The sequence below is a fragment of the Pithys albifrons genome, chromosome 2, assembly GCF_047495875.1.
Source record: "Pithys albifrons albifrons isolate INPA30051 chromosome 2, PitAlb_v1, whole genome shotgun sequence".
Lineage (NCBI taxonomy): Eukaryota > Metazoa > Chordata > Aves > Passeriformes > Thamnophilidae > Pithys > Pithys albifrons.
This window is the reverse complement of record NC_092459.1, coordinates 54,927,379-54,954,086: the sequence shown is the minus strand read 5'-3', so window position 1 is coordinate 54,954,086 and position 26,708 is coordinate 54,927,379. Positions and strand designations below refer to the sequence as shown.

The 26,708-nt window shown below is 36.7% G+C and overlaps 1 protein-coding gene across 5 annotated transcripts in view; it reads left to right on the top strand.

The window, feature by feature from the left end:
- The window catches only part of ARHGAP18 (Rho GTPase activating protein 18), a 64,606-nt gene extending 38,695 nt beyond the window's left edge, over positions 1–25,911 (top strand). For all 5 annotated transcript variants that reach the window (XM_071549054.1, XM_071549056.1, XM_071549057.1 and 2 more), the window contains exons 6-15: positions 1,302–1,467; positions 4,178–4,269; positions 6,929–7,006; positions 9,695–9,854; positions 12,504–12,586; positions 13,845–14,051; positions 14,819–14,965; positions 19,659–19,783; positions 20,915–20,976; positions 23,559–25,911. In XM_071549054.1, coding sequence (XP_071405155.1) covers positions 1,302–1,467; positions 4,178–4,269; positions 6,929–7,006; positions 9,695–9,854; positions 12,504–12,586; positions 13,845–14,051; positions 14,819–14,965; positions 19,659–19,783; positions 20,915–20,976; positions 23,559–23,650 — 1,212 coding nt within the window. In that variant the 3' untranslated portion in view covers positions 23,651–25,911. The remainder of the gene's footprint in view (positions 1–1,301; positions 1,468–4,177; positions 4,270–6,928; positions 7,007–9,694; positions 9,855–12,503; positions 12,587–13,844; positions 14,052–14,818; positions 14,966–19,658; positions 19,784–20,914; positions 20,977–23,558) is intronic.
- The last annotated feature ends 797 nt before the right edge of the window (positions 25,912–26,708 follow it).

The window sequence follows — 26,708 nt, the reverse complement described above, 5'->3', positions numbered from 1 at the left end:
TGGATTCTGAAGTATTTGAGTAATGTTTCTCTAATTCTACCTGTAAAAGGAGATGAAAGCTATACTCTAACTTCAGTATATATGGATATATATGTGGATAACACATACATTAGCTCTACTTGTAGTAGGCTTATGAAGGATTGCTGAGTGTCTTGGCTGTGGGGTTTCTTCTTCAGTGATAAGCTGCAAAATGAGAGGAAAATGAAGGGAGTTACTCATATAATTCTACGGTTTGTATTTATTTGTTGCACCTTTGTCATTGGCAGCTACTTTTAAACAGTCATGTTTGTGCAAGCCAATGAAAGCTCAAGGTGGGAAATGGCTACATATTTACCAGTTGTAAATTATGTTCATGTTTCAGTATGTGCCCTTGTAGTCATGTACCATAACCATCAATTTATCTGTGCTATTGCTGGGTTTGTATAAAATGAGAAATTAATTCTGGAGTATAGTACATCTTACCAAAAAGAAAAAAGTCTTGTCAACCTTCCTTCTTTGATTCATATGCACTGCTATAATGCCAGGCACAGGCAAGAGTCTTACTTAGAATCCTGCTGGTGAGAGATGGAGTTAGAAAGCACAGTGCCCCAGGAAGTCCCTCTCCCTCACCCTTTCAACTAAATTCCTTGTATTGATCTCTGACTGCAGTAGAAATGAACTGTAAAGTATCCCTCTTCCCTGAGAACCCCTTTATTATTATTTATATGGCAGCCAAATACCTTATTTGGTGTGCACAAGTGCAATGGGATTTGTATTTCAATTGTACATGCATAGGATTGTTTATGGAAAGACATTTGCCCCACTATAAATTGGAAAAGGATGTAGAAGTTGTAGGGACGGGTAGGTGGTTACAAGCAGGACAAAGCCAGACTCTCTTGGAGGTGCCAAGTAAAAGGACAAGAGGTAATGGACACAAGTGACTAGTGGAGAAGTTTTGTTTTGCAAAGCAAAGAAAGTCCCCATGAGAACATTCAGTACTGAAACAGGTGCCCACAGGGGTTATTGGAAGTTTTCAAAATTCATTTGAACAGCACAAGGAGTAACCCAATCTGACTTTGAATTTAGCCTTGCTTTGAGCAGGCAGTTGTATTAGCTGACCTCCAGAAGTCACCAGGAACATAAATCTTCCTATCATTCTAAGATCATCTGCCTTTCAACCTATTTGGGGGATTCTCCGGTGATTTAGTCAGTAACAGCAGGCTTCATGATGAAAGTTTGTACCCTGAAGGAAACACAGCCATTGAGCTAAGTAATTTGTCATGACTTGGATTATTCACCCTGCTGCAAATCTCTGCTTTTAGAATTTCAGACTGCCCAAGGACAAAACAGGTACCACAAAGATTGGTGACCTGGCCCCTCAGGACATGAAGAAAGTCTATTCTTTAGCCCTGATTGAATTAACTGCTCTCTATGACATACTTGGGACAGAATTCAAGCAGCAAAAAGCTGTAAAAATCAAAACCAAAGGTGAGTCAGTGTTTTGTATTCTCAACCAATTCATGTTTTAATCCAACAAAACAAATGCACCCAGTTCAGAGAGTCACAGAATTTATATTTAATATATAAACAGTAACATAGATCCCAAGCAGCATTTAACTGTACATCTTAACTCAAGGCACACTCTAAACAAGTTCACTGATGTAGTTTCTCCAGCCACTGGACCCTTGCTCTTTGTCTAAAGTTAAAACCCAAGTCAGTCACTGAGCAGATAAAACTAAGGAGGGAAGAAGGGTAACTCTTAGTAGCCTGCTCCGCAGCAAGAATTGCATCCCAGAAGTTTATATGGGTTGATTTATTCCCAAAGAGTGTGCGTCTGTGCTCTTTGTGGGTATTCTTTTCCAGCTTTCCTGAAGGTAGGTACTGGACTACTTTCACAACTGGACTCAATGAGCTTAAAAGTCTTTTCCAATCCAAGTAATTCTGTCATTCTCTGAGTCTACTTGACTCTTTTGCTTTCATTATCCTTGGTGGAAGATGCTGCGTGCCTTTGCCACCTACTTTCCTATTCTGTCTGGCACAAACTTTCCTGTGTCACATAGACCTTGGTCATTCAGTATTTACATAGGCTATAATGCAGTTTTTCAACGAATGGCATCATATTAAGTGGAAGATTTAAGCTGTAGCAGAGGATGTAAAGACAACTGCAACATTTTGCTCTGTAAGCAATTGGAGCATATTCATAATCACAGTGCTTTTCTTGGAAACACAGAAAACACAGAAACCAATTTCAAGATGCTAGTGGTTTTCAATGCTTTGGTTTTTGGTGGGTTTTTTTTTTGTTTGTTTGTTTGTTGGGTTTTCTTTTATTTTTGGCTCCTGCTAAAAGCTTTACAAGAGCTTGAAATGTGTTACCAGTTAATCACAAGCCTGCTTTGGCCATAACTCTATTGTCAAGGTTCAGTGAATGTGACAGTGCAATAGCTCACTTTAAATAATTGAAAGCAACAGATATACAGCAAGGTACAATAGATTTTTCAGAATACACTCTTCACTTTACAGTAGTAGAAAATAGCTTTTTAAATGCAAAAGGCATATAGAGAAACTTGTACAAGAACTTGATTTATTAAATGCATTTTCTTCTTGCAGAAGTGCTTGTGCTGACACTAATAATCAGAGACAAAACATTTTCTTCTCTTGTATTTTGGGTCTTAGTTTTAACTGCTTCTTAAAAAATTTATGATTGAATTTCACTCAGTGTTATTATCTGAATGGCAGGCATTCATAAAATGTTGAATTGATTAAAACCTTTTTAAAAGGTAAAAAAGATGGGCTAGACTCATGGAAATGTGTAGGAAATGGACATTGACATGTGACCTTTTCTGCCAAGCAAATCTGCTCCTGCAGTGTACTGTCTTCAGTGCCTTGTTGCTCTTCCTCATGCTCACCTCATCACCCCTGAAATGTTGTTTGGCCAATTGATTGTTACAGTAGTGGGTCTATTGGCCGTTCCCCTTTGCACTTGAGTATGTAAAAGATGATGAAAACATAATTACTATGGGGAATGCTGTGCTGTACCCAGACCTGCCTTAATTCTATTGACCTTCTGTAGTTTGTTTTTTCAACTTCATCTCAATGGAACTTTATTATCTTCAAGATAATAAAGCTATGAGGTAAGAATATTGACTGTATGTATGAATCCCTTATATTTTAGAGGTAGCTGTTTTATGCTGACAGAGATACAAGGACTTCTTGATTTGGCACTGAAACTTATCTTTGTTTGACATATATCACATTACCTCAAGAGCTGACAATGTTTTTTAGTAATTGCAGCTGTTCTGTGTTCAGTATTGACACAGCATCACACCAAGCAGCAGTTTTTAACTACATGTAGTGTTATATGCTGTTTCAGAAAAATTGCACATTTAGCAAGTATCAGTTCTTCTGACAGAGAAGTCCTATGTCAGCAGACTTTGCATTAGGTCAGTATTAGTATAGCTTCCTTCTAGGCCATAAATACATGGGAATCCCATTTTCTTGAAGAATAAGTTTGGGTTTGCATCAGGGCTAGATAAACTGGGACTAGATTTTTTTATTATTATTTTTTGTTTAAATTTTCAGTGCCTTAGCACTAGTGTAAAGGCTATTTTCTGACCAAGAATTAACTGTACTTTTGTTTCTAAAAAAAACCCAAAACAACAAAACAAACCTTTGGTGAGTTGGTTATCTTGCTATTCTCTTTGTGTTGTGTAATTCAAAAACACAGAAGTTGAAAAGCTCTTACTTCAAAACCATCATAGAGAGAAGTCTTCAAAGTAACTCTGGGTGTTAATTATATTTTCCTCATTTTAGTAGCCAAGTTCTGGATATTTTATTCTTGCTGTTTGCATCTTAACTGTAATAACTTGCATTGAGTGATGAAGATCTGCATTACAGGGTCAAAACCAAGCCATGCAGGTGGTTCATTTATGCAGTTTGCTTCATTGTGCTGCAGAATATGTGGATGGCATTTTGAAGTCAAAACAGAAGACTCCTGAAAAAGAGATGAATGAATCCTTTTAGCCAGAATCCTTTGTGTAGTAACTTGATGACAAAGACATTAAAACACTTTGAACAAAAGGTCAATAGCTCTGTATGTATTGAATAGACTTACTGCTTCAGAAATGTGGGTTTATGCCATTATCACATATACTGGAACACATGTGGATGATATCTCAGTTTCTTTTGCTTTATTTTTCAGACTCTGGCTTGTTTGGTGTCCCACTGTCAATTTTACTGGAACAGGATCAGAAAAAGGTTCCAGGAACCAAGATCCCACTGATTTTTCAAAAGGTAAATAGGCATGAACAAGTCAACTTGTTACATGCCTGCAGATGACTAATATGTAACATTTTGTCCTGGATTTATTTACTTCCTGTAGCTATTTTCAATATAATAATATTCCAATTCATCCAACTTATTGTAACTTTTATTTGCAGCTTTACTTACTAAAGTCAGTAAATGTGATATGATATGTTGCTTTGTATCAGACTTACTTTGAGTCAAAGAAATAAATTGCATTTTTTATTACCTTCCTGATTTGGGCAAGTTCACTAATAAACCTGTGAAAACTGACAATCAGTGTAGAAACGCACTGCAGCCAAATCCCATTTCATAAAGGTGGTGTAACTTCCATTATCAGTAAGACTGGCTGCCCTCTTCTTTTTCTCTCCTCAGAGGACAAACTTGAAATTCTGTAGAAATTTCCCAGTCCCGCAGGCTGAATCTATGTTTCTAGCAAGTGGTTTTCTCCTTTCAGAAATTATTTGGGCCACAAGGCAGGTTTAATGGGGGTGGGAATCATGCTGTATAACTGCCTCTGGTGATGGCAGCAGTCCTTTTCCAAAGGACTTGTTGCTTTCGTACATGGGGGTATTCTTTGGCCTATATCTCATGGTAATGGAGAAGATAAAGAGAAGGATAATGGAGCCCCTGGATTTACTGCCCATGCATAACAGGTCTCATTTCATGAGAAGAACAGAGACCACAGTGTGTGAGCCTCTCCTAACACTCACAGAAACTCTGTGCTGTCTCATCTCCATTTCAGTATGTTTGTGGATGTCCTTGTTATTTTTTGAGAAACAGAAAACTCAAAAGTAGTTTTACATCCATATCTGAAAAATATTGCTGTGTCATCCATGCCAGAAATTACTTCCTCAGGATCATAAAATTATATTTCTGGAAAAGAGGCTATCAAGAAAATAAGAAATAAAATTGAAAAAAGTGATTGATTACTGTGCTATCCTAGCACTGTTGTAAGCATAGTTTTTCAGAAAGAAAATTCTACATAAACACTAATAGCTTATAGATAGAGATTTGTTTTGCAGGGTGCAGACATCATTTGGAATACAGTTTTACTTCAATTGAGAATATGAAAATAAAAAGTTTCCCATTTCTTCTGCGTGTTCTCTGCAGTACATGCTTTCCACGAATGGGAGATTTATATAAAGTGGAAGAAAGAACATTTTTATGCATTCTGCTTTTTAAATGAACGTTGTTTATCACTGAAATGAAACAAAGCCAGCTAATAGGAATGTTCCTTAATTAAAAATAAAAATACATCTAATTTTTATTTAATTGAGCTATTTCAGTTAAAAATAAGGACATAATTTAACCTAGTGGTTTTCTGACTGTGAAATCTGAAGGTAATAGCAACCCATGTATCTCCATCAGAAGTTTTCTGCTGACAGTAATTCAGGTCTCTGGCCTGCCAATGGCACCACACAAAGCAGCCCTGATAGAGAAGAAGAGGGAGTTTTCCATGGGCAGGAGGCTGGTGGTTGCCAGTGGCCACCTCTTGCTGCGGGCCCAGGGGACACGTATGAGTGCTGTGAAGGGAGTCGTGGCCACCAGCAATGCCCCCAGACCTTCCCTCCCCCAGACATAGTGATGATGGCAAATCACACAATGCCTGGACCATCCTTGTGTCCAACAGACATGAGTGGCAGCCACTGATCTGGTGTAAACTAGATAGAGTGAGAGGTGGATGGGTCCAGTTAGCTCTTTTTTTAAAAAATCATGGAAAATAAACAAGGGTGACACTTTTAGTGCTGTTTTCTAACTTTGTGGTTTTTTCTGTCTGATCTTTCAGATCTTTTTTATGGTATTTATCTGTTACATAAATACAGTGGTAGGTAAAGCCCCTTTAATTTCTGTAACAGGAGAAAACACAACTGTGTTGCATAATTTTTCTTACTCGGGAGCTGGCACAGGAAGGCATGTAACAAAAGCACTGCCCTAGTTAAACATCATGAGAACTATTTGTGCTAAAATGATGTCATCAGCTTTTGACATTTACAGATTTCTTTGGAATACTCTTAAATCCATCCTTCAGTGAATACTTCCAGGCATATCTTTTTGACAAAAGGAATTTATCATAATGTGTTTTAAGTACTTTTCTGGAATTTCTGCAAATTTGGCCATGTGTGGGATTGCAAACTGTTGAGTTTGTTAGGAGAATATCAGAATTTGCAAATCAGAGGTTTCTTTAAAGCCTAGAAGTTTTTAGTTCTTCTCTAGTTAAGTGCTAAAGAAGAGTATTTGTGAGAAATTTACTAGTGCATCTCTAATGTTATCGTAATTGTTTTGATTTGGAAACATTTTACAAGGGTAGTTATTGTGATTTCTTTTTGAAGCCAGAGTAATTTTTGAAAAAAATTCTTTGGTCTTCAAAGGAGACTTGAAGGAGCTAAAAACATACAGTTTTCTTTTTTAATAAGATAGACAAACTCTTCTTTAATAGTATTCATAAAAAAAGGTACAAACCATATTAAATTTTTCTTCTGCAACAACTGTGTTTGTGCCAGCACTTGTTACATATCTGTGTGCACAAATGCATGCATACACATATGCATACAGAGATACAAGCATAACGGCTCCAATATATCAGAACTGTCTGCCACCAATTTTCAAATGCCTTCTTTCTTCATGCAATTTGGTTTGTGTTTGACAGCTGATTGCTCAGATAGAAGAGACAACTCTGGAGACAGAAGGACTTCTTAGAATACCAGGAGTTGCAACAAGAGTAAAGGTAAAACATTGAACAGATTCTTAACGTCCCCCAAAATGGATCTGTATTTGCTGATTTTATTTTGTCATTATGTTCTAGTATCACATTGTTATGAAAATCTTCAAAAACAGCAAGCAAAATCTCTCTAAAAAGAAAACTGGCTTATATTACCAAGGGAGCTGATGGTTTCATCCAGTGTAGTCTTGGGGAAAAGACTGATGTACAAGTTTGAAAGAGTTCAAGCTACATTTTAAATTCAGTTGTGCCAAAATATCATCAATTCTTGGCACAAGCTTTGCAGCCTTTTGCTTTTTCCCTGAACCAGGTTAATTATCTGAACTATTCCTACACAGTACTTCTACGCCAGGAGGAAACTTTTCTCTGGCATTGTGAGCCTATTTTAATAGCTAGACTTAACCTATGTTATGGGGGAAGGCAGCCAGCATGCACTGAAGAACCTCTCACATTTATTTTTATGAACAACAATATAACTACTCGGCTTGCTAAGCAAAATCTTGTTAGGCACATCTGTGCACACCGACACTTTGCAGAGTGAGTGCCAATTACATGCAGACTCTTCCCCAGTATTTGCCTTAATGCAGGAAACTAAAGACACAGTATCATTCATGCCAAGAGTCAATGTGTTAAAAAGACGGTCTGAACTGGCCTTAAATTCTAAACAGAAAGGACCATTTAAGTGGATTCAGCTGTCCAGAGACGTCTGCCAGCCTCTGTTGTGTATAACTTGGTCCAGCAGCTGGTTCATTAGAAACAACTAAAAGAAGGGAATATTATGGAAATTGGCTTTGTTTATTTACCAATAAGTACGATACTATTTTTTTCAATTTTTCTGCATTATTTTCCACTTCTTATCAGTTCCACAAACTGGAATGATTTCTGAGTGATTTTGTTTATTTGTTTATTCTTTGATTTTATTAACTTAATACAATTTCCCAGGGAGGGGACCATTCACTGTTTGGCTTTCATTAATTTTTTACCTCCTTATTTGCAGAAACTGCTTGTTTAAATTAAGCAATTATTTTATTAGCAAATATGTTAAATTTTTTTACATATTCAAATAGAAAAGTTTAAGGAAAAGGAAGAATTTATCATACTAGAGGATTGATGTTTTCTCTTTATTTTCTTAAACTAAAAAAGACAGATAAAAAAATTACTATAATCTTCAATAGATTTTAGAGTTATTATAAAAAATGCATTGGATATACCACATAGTTAAATACATTTACTTTGAAGTCTGAGCATCAGAGCACTAGGACACAGTTGAAACTTCAGCTCTTGTCTCTAATATAAAACAGTTCATTTTTTCTATGTGTTTAATACTGCATTTGCTGCAGTGATTTTATCTGAATGTGGATGGAGGAGCTGATGAACCTCAGGGGGAGAATTTTCATCTCTGTTTCTAAAGCTTACTTTTTTTTGATGATCAGGAAATCATACCCACTTGACTTCAGACATCTGAGTTATGAGCATTGCATCTTTAAACCCCCAACATAGTTAGTGGAGACAGAAAATCTCTCTGGAGGAGAGCTGAGAACATCCAGTTTTCTTATCAACCTAAACATCCACATTTTCTTCAGAATTTTCCATTTTGACAAATTTAATGAGAATGGTACCTAAAAGACCTATTGAGTATCCTCTCTCTAATGTGCCCTTCTTGTCCAGATAAATAATTAGGGGCATATTTTTCCATAGCGCATACTTTACAAAACTAGCCAGTGTTTGTCCTCCTTTTCTGTCCAGAGTAACTGAGACTAGAAGAAGGGAGGGACCTGTGAGAAGTGCCTCAGGGCCACTGGCCCTATACTTCCCACTTTGCCAGACTAGGAAATAAATGGAGTGGATATGAGGCCTGGACTAATACTTAGCAATAGACTAAAGAGGACTTGGTCTTTGCAGCATGTTCCTATTTGTACATCTCTGAAAGCCCAGCTGTAGCACTGCCATGATAGCAGAGCAGGTATATGGTAATGTCTGTTGCCAACAGGATCTCACCCTTTCCGAACCCCAGAGCTAGGATGTACCACTGAGACTTTCAGTACTGTTTATTCTGCTGCATAACCTTGTGATTTTCAGTACAGTCCCCTTCCATAAATGGTATGTTTGACATGCAGTGCTAGGCAAAGCTATATGTGCCCAGTAACATGGAGTTCCCCGTAGATGGCAAGACACACAACTATTCGGTCACATGAATATTTTCCCTGTGTTTTAAAAAGAGAACCAGCCTCACCTTAGTGTGTATTTTTATAAGAAACTGTGTCAACGCAATTGCTGTATTTTTTTTTTAATGAAAATGGCCATGCATGCATTACAGCAACACCTTTGGTAGTAGTTTCAAAATTGCTATATATATCAGATGTGACCTAATATTTGGGGGGAGGTCATGACCTTTATGTGCTTGACTGTGTGAGATCTGTTTCTTATTGTATATTCCATATGGCCCTGAGGCAGGCCCTTGAGACTCTTCCTATATGATTTGACTGCTGCCTATTACTATGTGTTTGCTTGCAGCACTTCTATCCCCAGTTTATCTTTTTGATACCAAAAGATCAGTGTCAGCTGGAGTTAAGTGGTATTTCACATGTCCTTTTCCCCCTACTCTTTCAAAGTATGGAAATTATTGCTGTGTGTACGGTGGGTGACTTTCAGCAGCCAAGTGTTACTGATGCTCTCGTATCTACTGCCTTTCAGAGTCTTTGCCAAGAACTGGAAGCAAAATTTTATGAAGGGACTTTCAACTGGGAAAATGTAAAGCAACATGATGCAGCAAGTCTTTTAAAACTCTTCATCCGTGAACTGCCTCAGCCGCTTCTCACTATAGAATATCTCAAAGCTTTCCAAGATGTACAGAGTGAGTAGTGTCCTTCCTGTTTCAGGTGAAAGAATTGATACCTGTGCAGATAAGCATCTCTGTGCTGTAGCGGTATTTTCACTAATAATATGTGAAACTGAGAAACAAACTGAATAACAATGTGAATTCTCCTGAGAAAAGACTGACCATATTTTTGCTAATGTACAAATAACATTTTTCATGTTACATTTTAGTAGTTAACACATAGAAGGAAAGTACATTGTCATTTTCTGATGTTTTTGATAGTCTTTAGAAGTTATAGAAGGGTTATGAGGAAATTGTGTATGACAGTATCAGTTTATAAATAGTGTTTGCTTCAAAAGAAAACCACAGCAAAGATAGTTTTGCAGGAAATGTAACAAATGATAATTTATACTGCTTAGGGTCTTTTATCCATTTACAACAGGAGAAATTAAAACACAGTAGTCAGAATTGCTGATCATCCATGGTCCCTTGAGAGCTGCAAGTTCCTGTGAAAATGTCCTCCTTGACAACTGGTCACCAAGACAGCAAACATACCAGCTGCAATTGAAAGACTGGCTTGGTGATCATGAATCAGGAGTGAGAACCCACATATATTAATTCCCCAGTCAACAGAGGCAGCAGAGTTCTATTCTGCTTGTCTGCAGTGAGAGCCATGGCTCATTTCTAAGACACTCTAATATTCTGAGTTGGAAGGGACCCATAAGGAACATGAAGTTCAGTTCCTAGGTGATGGCCCATACAGGGATCAAACCCATGATCTTGTCATTATTAGCACCTTGCTCTAAGCAACTGAGCTAATCTCAAGGTCAGAGAATTCCCATGGACAGGAATATAGATGAATATTTTTAAAAACTGTGGGCTATGTCAATCTCCCAGTCGTGAGCTGCCTTTCAATGCCTTTGGGTTGGTGGAAGTAGGGGGCTGGTGTTTTGGCCTGCTGCATAGTGTTGTTGATTCTGCATTACTGAGGGGCAAGTTAAAACTGGCCAGAATGCTTTCACGTGATGCTGGCAGCAAACAACTCCACAAGATTGCTCCATTGACTCAGTAGTGATTGGAGCCAAGAGGGTTTTTTCTTCTAGCTCTCGAGCTGTCTGAAGGCTTATGTGATTTTACTTACCCAGAAGTACTCCGGTGCCAGGATCCAAACCACTTTCTATATTGAACCAAAGCATTTGATTCAAAACAGACCCAGCACTTCATAGCCTCCTATTGTTTCAATTGTCTGCCTGACTTGTTGGTTGCATGTAGTAAAATTAGGTGGTAGAGGAGAAGGACCATCTTTGTGACAGGAATTGGTGTTTTTCATGATACTGTGACTAAGTAATGTGGTTAGAATATTTTAAAAACATAATTTAAACAATTTAATTTGTTAAGTAATGTAAGCAACTAAAATTCAATTGTCATTTAAGTTAATAGACAGAAACTGCCAATTTAAGTAATCTAATTGTTTTTGCAATTGTATTTTTGCTTACTTTCACGGGAAAAGGTTGATTCTCATTGGTTTTAGAACATTGTGACATATGGTATTTTGAAACTGAATTTAAGCTTTACTTTTAATGTATGTCTTTCTAGAGCAGGTAGATACCCTGTTCTCACTACTTGGTGTTTTAAATGATGGTATAATTTGCCACTCATTTATTCATATCCTTAATTTTTATTATGTATTATAAAGTAGTCAGTAAGGGTTTGGGTTTTTTTTTATTTCATCAATGAACTTTTTTATTTTGGTGGTGTCTCCCAAATTGATTTAGATGAAATGAACATGAAGTTGCAATTCAGTTGAAATCCCAGCAGGATGCATGAAAATAGCTCTGTTGAATTTTGAAATAGTGTGATAAAACTATATCAAGTTCAGGTACCTCCTTTTTTCACTTGTTTTATTTATGGTCTGATTCATTAAGAGTCTGCTGAGAAGACTTGCCAGAGCATGTCCTCTAAAGCATGACAGGAGCAAGTTTATCAAAAGTGACAAATGTGAGAGTTGGGGCTTTCTGCTACTCAACACTGCCAGAATGTAGGGGCCTCTTCTAGGAGGTAGACGAGTGTAGGGATGCACTCATTGTGCACCTTGGGTGAATCACACACCACTGAGCAACTGGCAAAAGGCAGAACCAATGTTACTTTTCTTTAATTATAGCTTGCATCATTTGGTACATCATTGTAGTTAAGCTTCTCTGCTCTTGGCTTTATCCCCACTGGTTTGCCATTGCAGCTGCTGCTGCTTATGTCACTGAAAACCTGCCTGATTCAGGAACATGTGGTATTCATTCTGTGTGAGTGATTCGGGAGACGATGCAACTATGAAGGCAATCAGAGAAACTGTGAAAGCAGTTTTGAGTATACCCTTTCATGTGTTGGGGCACAGGCTCAAAAAGGGAGGAACCATTAGCTGACTATTTCTTCTAGTAACATTGCAAAATAAAGAATCACAAGGCATCTAGAAAACATTGCCAGAAGACTGCTGAGTCATACAGCAGCTGAATCCTAAAAGAACATTTGGAAATGAGTATCAGAAAACCAGGATCTGCCAGCCCTTTCTCGTACTGTGACAATTAGCCATGTGTTCAAGAGTTTGCAAGGGGTTTCCACTTAGAACTCATGCTTTTGGAAAAGTACAAATAATAGTTCAAAATACTGAGGTTTCATGTGCTTCACTGGCAGATCTTCCAACGAGGAAACAGCAACTGCAAGCTTTGAACCTTTTGGTTCTTCTTCTACCTGAAGCAAACAGAGACACTCTAAAGGTTAGAATTGTTGAAACTGTTTTGCTGCACAAATATTTTACCTGTTTCTGTGAATCCACTGTTATGAATGCTGTTGTCTATTTAACATTCTCTTTTTTGCAGTTCAGAGTTAATGCTGAAACTAAGGACTCTTTTTTCTTTTCTTTTTTTTTTTTAATTTCTTTTTTTGTTGTTGTTCCACATAACTTCTGGAAAAAAAAAACCCTTAGGACCCTAATTCCTCCCAAATGACTTCTAAGAATGTGACTTGAAATTTTTCCAGGAGATTACAGTAATAATCTCTCAGTGAGCAACCTTTTTTCTGAGAAGTTTCACTCCTGTTTTGCAGCAGCAGCATTCATTATTTCCAATACAAAAAAATAAACAGTGTTAGAATACTATGGATGTGAGTTTGCTTTTATGAAGTGGGTTTAGCTCTTGATTTTTATTCCCACTTTTTTCTGTCCTGGATGTTTCTACTCTCAATAGACTAGAGATTTACCCTTCCCGTTGCTATTTATAGCACATTACATGGAGTTTTCCAATTTGCATTTGTCCTTTTCTAGCAAAGTTGTTAATCTTTTTTTCAGAATATGCTTAGTATTATAACTGCTATGAGCAAAAACAAATGCAGGATTTGTGCAGGATGCAAAACGTAATCTATTATAGGCAAAAACCCCCTACTAGGTCTTATTGTTCAAACAAGACTTTCTTTTTAAGGTTTTTTTTTCACTGTGTGGAAGCAGTCAAGAGGGCTCCCAAGCTGAGTTACAAATATCTGGAACTGAACTAATTGACAATTGCCAGTTTTGAGCTGGCTACCTGTCAGTCTCAATGCAGTGCTTTACTCACGAATTGCTTACCTTACAGAACTAGCCACTCCATGTTTCCATAACCATGACAGCTGGCACTTTCAATTTAAGAAAAGCCAACAGTAATGTCTTCACAATGTGGGAAGCTACTTGTACATACACACCTACAACAACAAAATTTTGTAAAAAAATCTTACTTTGCAGTGCTTCAAAGTCACATGAATGCTTTTGAAAATGTTATCCATGATAATAACAAGAATGTTTTACTTCTTTATTTGAAGGAATCAAAAGTTTATGGTCCTGTGAATAAATGTATATGCACTCATATTATTGATTGCTTTCATTAGGAATTAAGAGTTTTTTCAAAAAATATGTAACATCATGTTTCACTTGTATGTTCATGTTTAATTCTGCACATTTCACTTTTCATGTGCAGAGTTGAGCTGTAAGCTCTCCTCTTATTTCAGGTACTGCTTGAATTCCTCCAAAGGGTAATTGATCATCGAGACAAAAATAAAATGACGTTGAAGAATGTTGCGATGGTGATGGCCCCAAACCTTTTCACATTTCATGGGTTTGGCTCAAAGACTATTGAACAAAGCGAGTTTGTTATGGCAGCTGGAACCGCAAATGTCATGCGCTTTATGATTCAGTACCAAAAACTTCTCTGGACAGTAAGTGTATTTTTAAGGGTGGGGCAGGGAATGATAAATTTCACAAACAAGGTATCTGAACAAAGAAGTAATATAGAGTTACACCATGATTTAGAGACAGATCAGCCCAATCCAGCTGGGTTCTTACTCCTAGGTAACTCTTACGGGGGGGAAAACAAAATCGTTACATCTGATGGTAAGAATTTTAATATTGCATGTACTATATGTGAACTCAAAAATAAGTCCTTGGGGGATATTTGTATTTGGTCTACCAGGATACATTGTTATGGGCAATTTGTTTTGGCTTATATGTATTAGCAGCAAACACAGTATTTTAAGTCATTTCCATTTTGTGCCAAATGTAATATTATATAAAGCATATTTAAATAAAACATGAAGTTGTGCCATGGTCTCAAGCAAAGCTCTAACTGAGATAGACTGGAGAAGCTAAATTTTGTTGTCTATTAGCAATCTGAAAAAATTTTGACCTTTGCTGTATGTGAGGCAAAGTAATTATCACCATTGTACATACTAAGTGTTGAGTGAATTTTTTTAGTGGAGAAAAGTAAAAACACTGTATGATTTTACCTCTCTTCCCCTTCACACCAACAGAGTGGTTTTAAAATTGTTTCACAGTTTTATGTTATTTGATTCTTTAATTATTTCTGGAAATAAATACTATTTTTTTGAGTTCTGTCATGATAATTTGTCCATTTACAAAGTTTTGATAAGTTAGTTAGTTAAGAAAGTTATGTAGCTATTCATGCTTACTATCTGTATTCACCTAGATTCCTAAGTTTATTGTTAACCAAGTGAGAAAACAAAACGCTGAGAGACAGAAGAAGGAAAAAAAGGACAAAGCTATGAAGAAACTTCTGAAAAAGATGGCATATGACCGGGAAAAGCATGAGAAACAGGAGAAGACTCCTAATGATGTAAGGAAACATGCATCTGAAATACTTTATTATTTTTAAGACCATAATTTATAGTGAAAAAGTGGATATAGCAGAATTTCAAAAGATAGCAAATTAATATGTGTTTTATAGTTTATGGGTAACACTAAATACGTGTATCCTGATAACATAATGAATATCTATCAGATTTGAGTGGTATGAAAATCTCAGATTTGGGTGGTATAAAGATACTCCCTTGAGGGCTGAAGTCACAGGGAAGATTCTGGTGAGGTAGAGACATCTTGTGGTCGCTGCTAGAAATTCAGCGCTATGAGCATTCTGTGGTTTTATCAAGCGTGTGTATGTCAGACTATTACAAAAAACAGGGTTGTCATATTCTTATAAAGGCATTTTTTTAAGCTTAAAAAAAAAGAAACCAAAAAAAGAATGTGCCAAATGAATATGCTATAATATCCCTCAAATCTAGTGTCCTGCCTTTTTTTTTCCTGAATATGTAAATAGCTGGATTATTTGAACAACTCTATCCAGAATCTGCTGGAGACTTATAGTTCCATTTTCATACTTCATTTTTATGCAATGTTTGACACATATCTAAATGTCCAAAATTAATTAATTCCCTGAGTATCACTTTGCCTTACTTTCATATCTATCTATGTGAAGGAATCTGTACACAGAATGAAGACTTGCATGAAGCTAATTAAACACTGGCATTTGTTTTTCTCAGTCTAATAGGAAAAGAATTCTTTGAATTCAGTTCAGTTGAGTTATGATGAGATGACACTTAATGCTGCCATCCTGTGTTCAACATAGAAATAACAGCAAATACACTGAAGTAGGCAAATGCTGTTGCAAGTTCAGATATTCGATTTTTTTGTAATTTAGCGCTGTTGGTCTTTTAGAGTAAGATATGCCTTTTTAATCCACTAGGGAGTTAAGGCTGAGGTTTTTTAGAGTAAATTATGCCTTTTTAATCCACTGGGGAGTTAGAATTGAAGCCTCATGTAATACATTCTTACTCAAATGTAAATGTAAAGTTGCTATTCAATAATTTTCCATAAGCCCTAGAATTCTGGTGGGGATTTGCTCCTAAATTAAATGGTACAATTTTTCACAAATCCTTCATGCTTATTTGAACCATTCAGTAATCTTGGGTGCCTGAGAATATATTACTCCTAAAATCATTATTCACAAATTGATAAGGCTTCATTGTGAATGACAATTTTATACATTTTTCCAAGTAAAAAGTGTATTTGTTCTTTAAAGAAAATTTGTTGTGGGGTGTTTTTTTTTCTTTCCTAGTTTTCAATTTATAGTGCTTTAATTTAAAACTCGAAGTGATTTTTCCTATGCAGTTCCTGAACTGCATTTCATTATTAGATGGCAAGTGAGGTACCCAGACTTGTGGTGAATCCCCACTCCAGTGAAAACTGTCTGAAACTTTTGAGAGCTAAGTATTGTGTGTGCAGCTGAGTAAAAGCTACGGAAAAGTTTCTATTTTCTACCACTTGCTGTGACACCCCACATGATTAAACATAGATGGACAGAACTTGAGTCACTTCCATACTCTCCATAAATAACTCAGTAACTGCATTCTTAGAAGCATCTCTTTTGAATAAAATTTTATCTTGTCTGTGATGAGGCTTCTCTATCAATTACACTTCCCCTTTTACAACAGAGGTTAAATAGCATTTACTGCAAACATCAGGTGAGGTCTCTGTACAGTGCTGAGAGTGGTTAATATTAGAGGGCTTCTGAGGGTTAATTGGGTTTTGAGATACCTATGTATACCTATGACTCGAGGTAAGTATTAGGACTGCTCTAGCCAGATGAAAAAAGATTCCCTCAGGGCTGGAAATTTTACCCACTAGCTTTAGCCAGATTTAAGCCATGTGTCATTGTATTCCTCTGTATGTTGTAATTGTTCCAAAGAAAGGAGCAGTCATGTTAGCAGCACAATGTAATGGCACTGGACTTAGCTACTACATGTTAGTAAAACCACTGTAACCTATAGTCCTTCTGTTTGTATAACCTGTTTGAATTTACACAGAATAACATTTCAGACTCTTGGTGAATTTGTTACTCACTGCAGTGCCAGATTATTTACTAAAAAAACATAGTTGCCTGCTTAATCATTTATCTTTGTATAGTTTTGCAGTATTTTGTCCCAAAATAGGTGCAAAATTTTGCAACTCAAAGAGAACTGCTGCTTCGCCTCCTGTGTAGCAAGATCCTTTTGAAAATCAGTTTTCTTCTTCATAATTCCCATGCCCCAATTGTACTTGGTATAAATTGCACATTTAATAATTATATATACTATTCCATCATTAGTGAAAATACTGCATAGTTACTTAATTTCTCTCTTCATCTAGCCTGATAAATATTTGTGTCATGCAAAATGGAATTGGGAGAATCTGGAGGAGACCCATCCCAGATCCTATAGCCAAGCAGCTGCTGTTATTCTGTGTTATATAGATTCAAGTCCCTTTGATAGGAAAGGATTAGAAAGAAGATGAGTGCCTCACAGGTGACTGCTCTGCCTGCCCCAGACTAAATGTCGTAGGTCAGTGTATTTTCCATAAATTAAGGATGTACCACCTTCATGTTTCTGTAAGAGTCCAAGTACCTAATTCAGCCAGAGGTTGCAGTGCTTTAAATCACATCCTGAGAGAGCCTGTGAGGCAGGAGAGGGAACTCTGAATAGAGTAGGTGACCCATTCTTCACCGTATTGTCAGTCATCTCAGTGGTAATGGTGGGGTGGAGCCCCTAACTTGGATGTTTTGAGCTGTCCTATGCAGAGGATAGGCCCTTCTGTGATTCTGCTCCTAGATGTTTTAGTACACATTCTTTCCTACCAATTTGCATAGTGAATGGGGTAAGGGATGGTCAGGTTCTGTTCTCTCTATATTTTAGCAGCATGAACATATTGTGCAGCTGAGCGTGATTTCTTCTGTAAATGCAGGTTGTGGAAGTGGCAAAACGCATTCATTAGCTGAGCTAATAATGATTCTGTTTGAATAAACAAAGTAATTATTCTGTTTGATCTGTAACTGTAATGTTAGAGCTCTGTGGCCATTTCTTGGTCTTTCATATACTCAAAGCAGGTTGGTTTTTAAATAATTTATCATATGCCTGCTGTATATTAAAAAAAAGTTACCCAGCTGAAAGTGGAAAAACCCAACTGAAATAAAGATCTGTACACAAAAATGAAAGCCATTTTAAATGTATTATGCTGAATTTGATGAAAAGACATCTGTAAGTAACCATTTAATGTGTAAAAATTTAATTTCATTTTGGCAGGATCCCAAAAGTTTGAAAAGGGACAAAATATTTTTAAGCAGCAGTTAACTTCCTAGCAGATGGCAAGGGACACTGTTTCCATTGGTGGAGCCCCTAAAGAACAGATCTGACAAATTTAGGGAAAAACCCAATGGAGATCTCAATGGAGATCTCTTGCAATCTTATGAATCTTTGGTTCTATATTACATAGCAAATTCTCAATATTATGTTTCTTAATGCTTTAGGATGAAATAGTTATTATGTATTTTTAAATCAATAAATAACAAGACTGGATATAGAAGGATTGTTTGGTTAAAATTACTTACCATAACTCAACATTTGTATAGTAATGAGCCTTCATCTTTCTCTGGAAGTCCTGCTTCTGATTCAGCTCACATTTATGCTTGTTCTGTATTTGTTAAACATTGATGGCATCAAATAAGCTATTCTAGATTCACAGGTGCCCATGTTCATTCGTTGATTATGGAAGAAGAAATGTTCAGCTTTGTAACTGAGTAAATGGAGAGGTGTGGAGTGGGAAAGAAGAGAATGAAGGATCATAATCAACCTCGAGTACTGAGACTCTTACTTTCTCTTCCATCAAATTTAGTACATTTGGGTAAATGATAATGTAATATGATTAGAAAAATTACCTCAAGATTTCCAGGAACAGAAATTAGGACCTTATTCACAAATAAATTATGCCTTTTGTAGCTTCAAATGTCATGTACCTGTAAGCTGAAAAGAAAAACTATTCTTTGGAGCCCTCCTTCTCTGTAGCTAATATGATTGATATTCATCATCAAGGACTTCTGGGTTGAAATAAAATACAAATCCATTAGGTAGTCAGACCTGCAGGTTGGCTAGCTGACTATATTCTAGAGAATAAAAAATAGGGAGAAAATGCTGCAGTAGTGAATATCTGTTTAAAAAAATGAAATTTGCAAAGAGGGAAGAGGAATCACTTCAAATATACTGATCCATGAGTACTTTGTGGTTTTTTTTTTGGCATGAAGTTCAGTTTAAATGAAACTGGAAGGGTTTCTTCTGGAAGTTTTATCAGAGGGGTGGTGCAGGGCCATTGCCTGGCTTTCATGCCTGCAGCAAGACTTTTCCATATCAATCTCACATGCTTCTTATCATAGCAGAGTGTGTTCTTAATACAGAATAATTGTTACTGTTACTCTTAACATCTTTGAAAAATAATTATGCACTACTGTTCTTTTGTTCTGAAGTTCTCACTGTTGTTAAAAAGAGCTTTGAAGGTCTGATGTAATTTACTGAATTACTGTGTAGTTATCATATTTTTGTAGTGAAGTATAGTAGATAGTGAAGTATAGAGCACTGTACTTAGTTACTTATTGCACACTATATTTTGAGAAGCTCATCAAAGCCAGCTGCTAGCAGCTTTGTTCCAACACCTTTATTGCTTTGCAGACTGATGTTCCTCAGGGAGTGATACGGGTGCAAGCGCCTCATCTTTCGAAAGTTTCCATGGCAATACAGCTGACAGAAGAACTGAAAGCCGGTGATATAGTAGCCAGGTTTCTCAGCCAGAAAAGGTAGAAACACTTTTTTGTTTTATTTCAAGAGAAGTGTCTTTTCATTTATTACATCAAGAAAAAATTTTTAGAATACTTCACATCCTGGTCAGTTCATTAACTTTCTGGCTAAATTTAGCCATCAAAATATTGCTTGAGGTATTAACACATCTAATGTCATTAAAGCTCATGAAGCCTTCAGCAATACATGAGTGCTGTCAGTAAAAAACTGCTATTTAATCTGATGGGTCAGTATAGTTTTGTAGTTGTCTGGGATCACGACAGAAGGGAACTCCAAGAAAATAAGTTTAGGAAACAAAGGAATAAGGAAAGGAGAAAGTAAATATTTTGCAAAATCTTGCATTTATATATAGCAATATAGTTGGCATTAGGGTGCAATAATGTGCAAATGTCATGCACATACAATGATTTAAAAGGAAACCTACATTTTAGTCATCCAAATCCATTTAGAAAGGGAGTTTGAGTTTTAATTAAAAAAATTAACTCACGTGTTCATCATATATAGCTATTTAGCTAAAGCAATAATACAGTCCACTAGATGAGAATAAGAAGCTGCTTTTTTCTAAATGCTATTTTTAGAGGTTTACATTTTTGTCAGAAAGTTATTTTCTGGCTGTGTCTTAGTATATATTATTACTACTAAGCACTGAGAATAATAGAATCTCTTTGTAATATGGGGAATTTTTAATTCCACTGTCTGTTTTTTACTTCTTTTAGTTGCAGTACAGTTAAAACAAGTAAGAGTGTGATTTTTGCCAGGCTATTTCTGACATATGGAGTGTTTGAGGGGAATACTTATTTTTGTAGCAGCAGTGGAAAAAAAAAGTCAGAGGGTAAATATCAGTCTACTTGCTGATAACAACATCATTCTTTTCTAAACCTTGCAGTTTCTTCACATTTATCTTATTTTACCTTTTCTGTAGCATATTGCTCACTTGCAGGGCTATTCATTTGCACTAGCACGCAAGTGTATTCTTGTTCATTGTCTATATCAGTAATTATACAGACAAACGGTTTGTGACAGGTACACAGCTGATCTTAATTAACATAATTTTTCCCAGACATGTCTAAGTGGACAATCTACAAGCTCTTTTGCGGTATTGTCATTTCATTGTGTTTTGTTCCTTACAGTGGAAACATCCAAATGCTCAACAAAGAAGAGGTCTTTCTTTATGAAATAGGAGGAAATATTGGTAAGAATGGCTTCTGAACAACTTCTTTTGATAGAACAGGATTTCATGGCACATTGTCCATGGGCTTCACAGTAGTTGCATTTTTATTTATGTCCCTAGTTCTCCCTGACACTAAGGTAGACATTTAACCTTATGGAGAAGGCAGCAGATATGTTGGTGTTTTTATTATATTAGTAGTATCTTATTATCTGTCCCAGAGGAAGATGGCAACTTTAACAAATGTTCCTGATATGTATGTACAGGGAAGAAGCACAGAAAGATTGGATAGAAAGGTACTTTCTTTGTTTTGAGGCATAATAAGTGAACTTACAGTCCTTCATGCTCTGCATATAAACACTGCTTGCAGGTTCCTGTGGGGGAAAAAAGTGCTCAACCAGAAACATGACCTAGTGATAAAATTTTCCAGCAGTTAGTCTTTCTTGCTCTGTCTATTCCAGACCCTCCTGATTAAAGTAAGCATTAGATCAGCAAGATTAATGCCAAGGATAATTTTGAACACAGTTCTGAATTTTTTTTTTGACAAACGCAAGAGTATTTTTTAATTAGGAATCAGTTCCTAATCACAGTATTTTTCATATGCTCGGGAAAAAAACCCAGACAAAAGCAGTATTGGATTAGACTTACATTTACTTTTTTCTTGTTAACTGTGACCTGTTAAACTTTACTTGAAGTTCCATGCAGTACTTCTGTACTCTGCAAGTTTAAATCCTGTATGTAAATTGCTACTTCTGGCATTTTTCCTTTTTGCCTAATCACTATTATAAATCAAGTTTTTGTGTATGTATCTAAATCAAAAGACTTAATTTAAAATAGCACTTCCTGTTTCCTGCAACAGATGCGTTTTAGTGTTTTTACTAAGTTAGATGGCAAAATAGAATAATAATAAGAAGATAGCTGGATGCCAGGTTAGGGTATTATGTGTTCTCTTGCATATCCAGTATGTACGTACATTTTTCTATGCTTTTGAAAGCAGGTTGTGATGCCAGATGTAAGGCTTTTTTAAAGAAGAGGAATATTTTGTTTATTGTACTGAGGTGTTTTCATTGCAGAAAAAAAGGTTTTGTGACAGAATTCCAGTGAAACTGAAAACAGCCTACTATTGCTTTAAACATGTGACGGAAATACATGGCCAGTTTCAGATTTGTTCTGCCTGGTTATGAAATAGGTTAGAAAGCTTAGATGTTTTCTGTGTCTGAATGGTTTACTTCCAGACAATTTAAACTATAATCAACCCTTTCAAATATTAGTCCCTATTAATATTCTCAGCTGAGATAAGACAAACACCCTTACTTTAACCTGATGTACTGCCTTAAGTAAACCACCTGTCCTGACCTTTGCCATTTGTCTCTCTCTGCTTGATGTGATGGACTCAGGCAGAAAGAACCCAAAAAGCAAGGAAACTCTGTGGGCTTATGATACACTCACATCCTTACACTTAGGCTCATAATTGTAACGTACAATGCTGTGATCCTATCCCCAGGCAAGTGAAGACAGTGAAGTCTCCAAACGGTTTTTGAGTACTCAGTGCACTGTAGGGTTTCATGGTGCTGAACAGGACTTAGGCCACTGCTTTGTGACGGGGACTGGCTGGATAGGGACATGGCAAAGCACTGTTCCAGTGCTATCACTGCCTGAACATGCTGCACTTTGTAGACGAGAGGGCCCAGTTCAGTAGTGTGGGCAGTACAGGTCCCATAGGTCAGGATTAAAATCCTAGAGGAACCAGTGAGACTGAACGTGGTTCCACAGGAAGTCTTGCCTTCTTACCTGCCCTGCCCAGGGAGTCCAAAGAGTTGGCAGACAAACTCAGTATTGCATCTCTGCTTGCATCCTGTCAGGAATACACATACTGGAAACATCTGTCTGGCACATGAGGCATGTACCCCAACCATCTGCATAGTTGAGTAGAAGAGGGGCTGTGATGTAGAACTGTAAATGCATGAGATAATGCTTTGCCTGTAGGCAAATGGGAAGAACATGCAGATCTTGATGGATCACCATATGCTATTTTTATCATACATAAATTAATTGCTTGTAATACACCAAGAACAGTGTTCTATTTTTGCCTTCTCGGACAGCAACTTTTACAAGTGCTATGCAGAACAGCTGACTAAGTGGAGCAGGATAGGGAGTAACATCTTCATAGCAAGGACAAACCTTGCACAAACTTAGCACTTTAAAAGAGGAAAATAATCTGAAATTTTAATGGGCTTCTATGCAAATTTGGATATAGCCATGAGAGGACCAGGGCATTGCTCCTGTTTTTCCTAAACCTCCACATCTATATAATAGTCCCATCTAAACCTCCCATCTATATAATAAGTCTGTGAAGAATCTGACCTAGAATGTGCCACAGAGGTGGCACAGCCCCTACTCTCCTTTCTTCTACCTCTTGTCCCCCTTCTTCCTCAAGGCATATGAGAAGAGTAAGAGCACTTCTAGCTTTTAAGTATATTGTCCTTTTTTTAATACCACAGAGAGACCCTGAAAACCTAAATGGAATAAAATAGCGACAAGAACTTTGGAAGTTGATTAGTTTCTTTTTTGGTACTGATCTAACCACATATCTCCTCTGTTTCTAGGAGAACGCTGCCTTGATGGTGATACCTACATGAAGGACCTATACCAGCTCAACCCAAATGCTGAGTGGGTTATAAAAGCTAAGCAGACCTAAGCTCACAACTGATCGCAAAAAAACCAACCTGTGGACTTACGTTGTAAGGCTGAATGTTTCAAAGAGATAGTGTGTCCTTTAAACATTCAACCATTATTTATATTAATAGAACCATATGCAGTTAAAAAAAAAAAAAAGAAAGAAGAGTGATGGAAACACACCAGTGATAACCACTATATTTTCAGTTTTCCTTACAGCAAAATTTTGGAGATAGTACAGTTTTCCCACTCATATTTGAAATGAACATAAGTACCTTAAATATTTTAATGGCACTAATTCTACCTCCCATCTGGTAGTTGTTGTTTCAGAAGAATTTATTTTTCAAACAGATGTTTGATCTCTTTATATTAGAGATTTACAATCTGTTTGTTTTGAATTTTATGTTCATATAGGTCTTTTCAGTGCTAGTAGAGTAGAGGACCAAACCCTGATCAGCACTTCTGAATGGTACAGTATTAAAAATACCTAAACCCAGTCATACAAATTTCCCAAATAAGTGTGAATTTCACAGGGAAAAACTACAATGCAATATATTTTGTCTTTGAAAGTTCAAATTTTAAAGTTTGATGAAAACTATTTAAAGACAACTGTGAAAATGCTTTCTGTGCAGCTTTTTTTGCTCTTTTTAATAATTATATTGTTATTCCAGTTGATTGTACTCTTGAGATTATTAAAAAAAAAAGGAAAAAAGAAAGAAAGAAAGGATCATGTGTTAAGGTGAGTAATTTTTAAAGCTCACCACCCTTGGCATTGTCCTTTCTGGCATATTGCATATACTAGAAACCTTTAGGTTTTTCAGCAGTGATATGCAGCCATGTTACATACATACACTGGTTTCAGGTTTTTTGGACATATGATAGACTGAATTTTGTGAACTGCCAAAACTTCTCAATTGCTAGCACAATAAAAAAATTCAGGAAGAATAAAATAACTGTGGAAGGAAACTGTAGTCTAAATTTTCATAGGTAGCAAACCACCATACCTTTCTCTCAAAACCAGTGTAAGGGTCTACTGTGGAGTTCACATAGGCTTTTTGGAAATTACCCACCATCAGCTTTATGTCTGGTCTGTCCTGGATGGGGCTAGAAATCAAGTTCTGATTTCCTTGATGCTGATAGATGCTGTCTAAACCACTTCCAAAATTAATAGTCCAATGGGGAGAACTATTGCAAATCTGTTTCTCTACAGGGAAGGACAGAAAGCTCCCCATGGAATTCACTGATAATGAACTATACACTGATGTGGCTTGTTACAGCACAAAGAGCTGTGGCCTAGAGCTCCAGAGCCCCACTCTCACAGCAATACTTCGGGCTCACTAGCTTGTGTACTGCTTTACAATTTATTTGCAAACTAGCTCAGCTATACTCAAGTGCTTACACCTGCGTGCTGACTACCTGAAATAACTACTGTGAACTTTACATCCTTGGAATTAAGTACTTTCTCCGAATGCACACACAGAATTACATTGACCTCATAGGGAATATTCTACATACAATCAAGGACTGAATTACATTTTTTATGTGATCAAAGGTGATTAATGGAATAGAGGACCTTTCTGCTGAGCTTTGGATATGGGCCCTGACTGTGTTGACGAAGTAACCACTGGAATTCTCCCTTTTATATTCAAGCAGTGAAACAGAACTCTGAAAGGTCATAGAAAAATTAGACATCTGCTCATTAGTTATCCACAGCATATGAACAATTTTGGGGGCATGAGTATTTTCTGGTTTTTAAAGTCAAAGTCTGTCTTCATATGAAAAGGAAGCACTGACTGATTCTGAAAAGCAGGATGAGTAGAGTAGTAAATTGTTCTAATGTGACTGTACTGCCCTCAATGCTCCATCTGGGTACCCCTACATGGTATAGTGCTGTGCTGGGCAAATCCACTAAGACAAATCACTTTTGTCAGTAGAACAAACCACACTCCGTGCTCTTCAAATGTATGGAGTAGAGAAGAAAATACAATGCTTAGGTAAACATTTATGAATCTAGTGTAATAAATATAAGTTTTTTTGTCATGTATTACAAAATTACATGTGTTTTCTTAATACCTTATAGTTCTGTAATGATTACTTGTTACTGGAACTCTAGATGTTATTTTACTCAGGAGCAAAGTGCAGTTGATAGGAACAGCAGTACAGTTTCAGTATAAAACTGTAACTGCCCTGTGGCTATGATCTTTTAAATAACTTTGTTTCTGGTTTAGTGCCATTATTTTTTTTAATTTGAAAAGCTCTTTTATAATTAAATGTTTTTTCTGACCTGTTTTCTCATTTGAATTCTTATATTTGTATGTAAAACATACCCAGTTGACACCAAGAAATGGTTATTTTTTAATTTCACACTTTATAAAGCTTGTAGCTATGTGTATGAGAAGTAGCATTGATAAGTTAGAAGGAGTTCTGCCAAATGAATGCCTGCTGGAAAAGCAAGTAACTGGCTAGAAGTTCAGAACTTTGGTGCAATCACAGCACACCTTAGCTAAATCTGTAATATAACAATTACTGCGCATATGCAGAGGAAAAGCAGTCTTCTCAGCATTTATTGAAAATACTGGCTCTTAATTCCTCATAATTAAAGAATTAAATTAGGGCATAACAGGGAAGTCCAAAACACATTCAGGTAGGCTGATAAGTATCTTTTATAATTAAAAAGACAATGCTGCGTAAGTTGCTTATTGGTGTAATTTGGCAACCCATCATCATTTGACTGCTGACTTGGGAAACATACACAGGGCTTTTTTGACCCAGCTGACAGATTAATGATTTTCACACTAAGTGTGCAACCCCATGCCCACAGAGCAGTCGGGATGGGGGAAAGGGAAGGAGTAGAGAAGCAGGCAATGGCCCCTCTTACCACTGCCTGGATGTGGTGGAACATGTAGGGATGGTTTCGGGCTCAAAAAATCATGTTTTGATGTATACTGGAGGATGGGGGAGGGAGGGAGGGGAAAGGTCCACAATGCTTGTATGGGGTATAGACACCTTTCTTGCAGTGCCTGTCTTCAAAGACTCATTTTGCACTCATTTTCACTGATTTTCCATAGTCTTCTGTACTT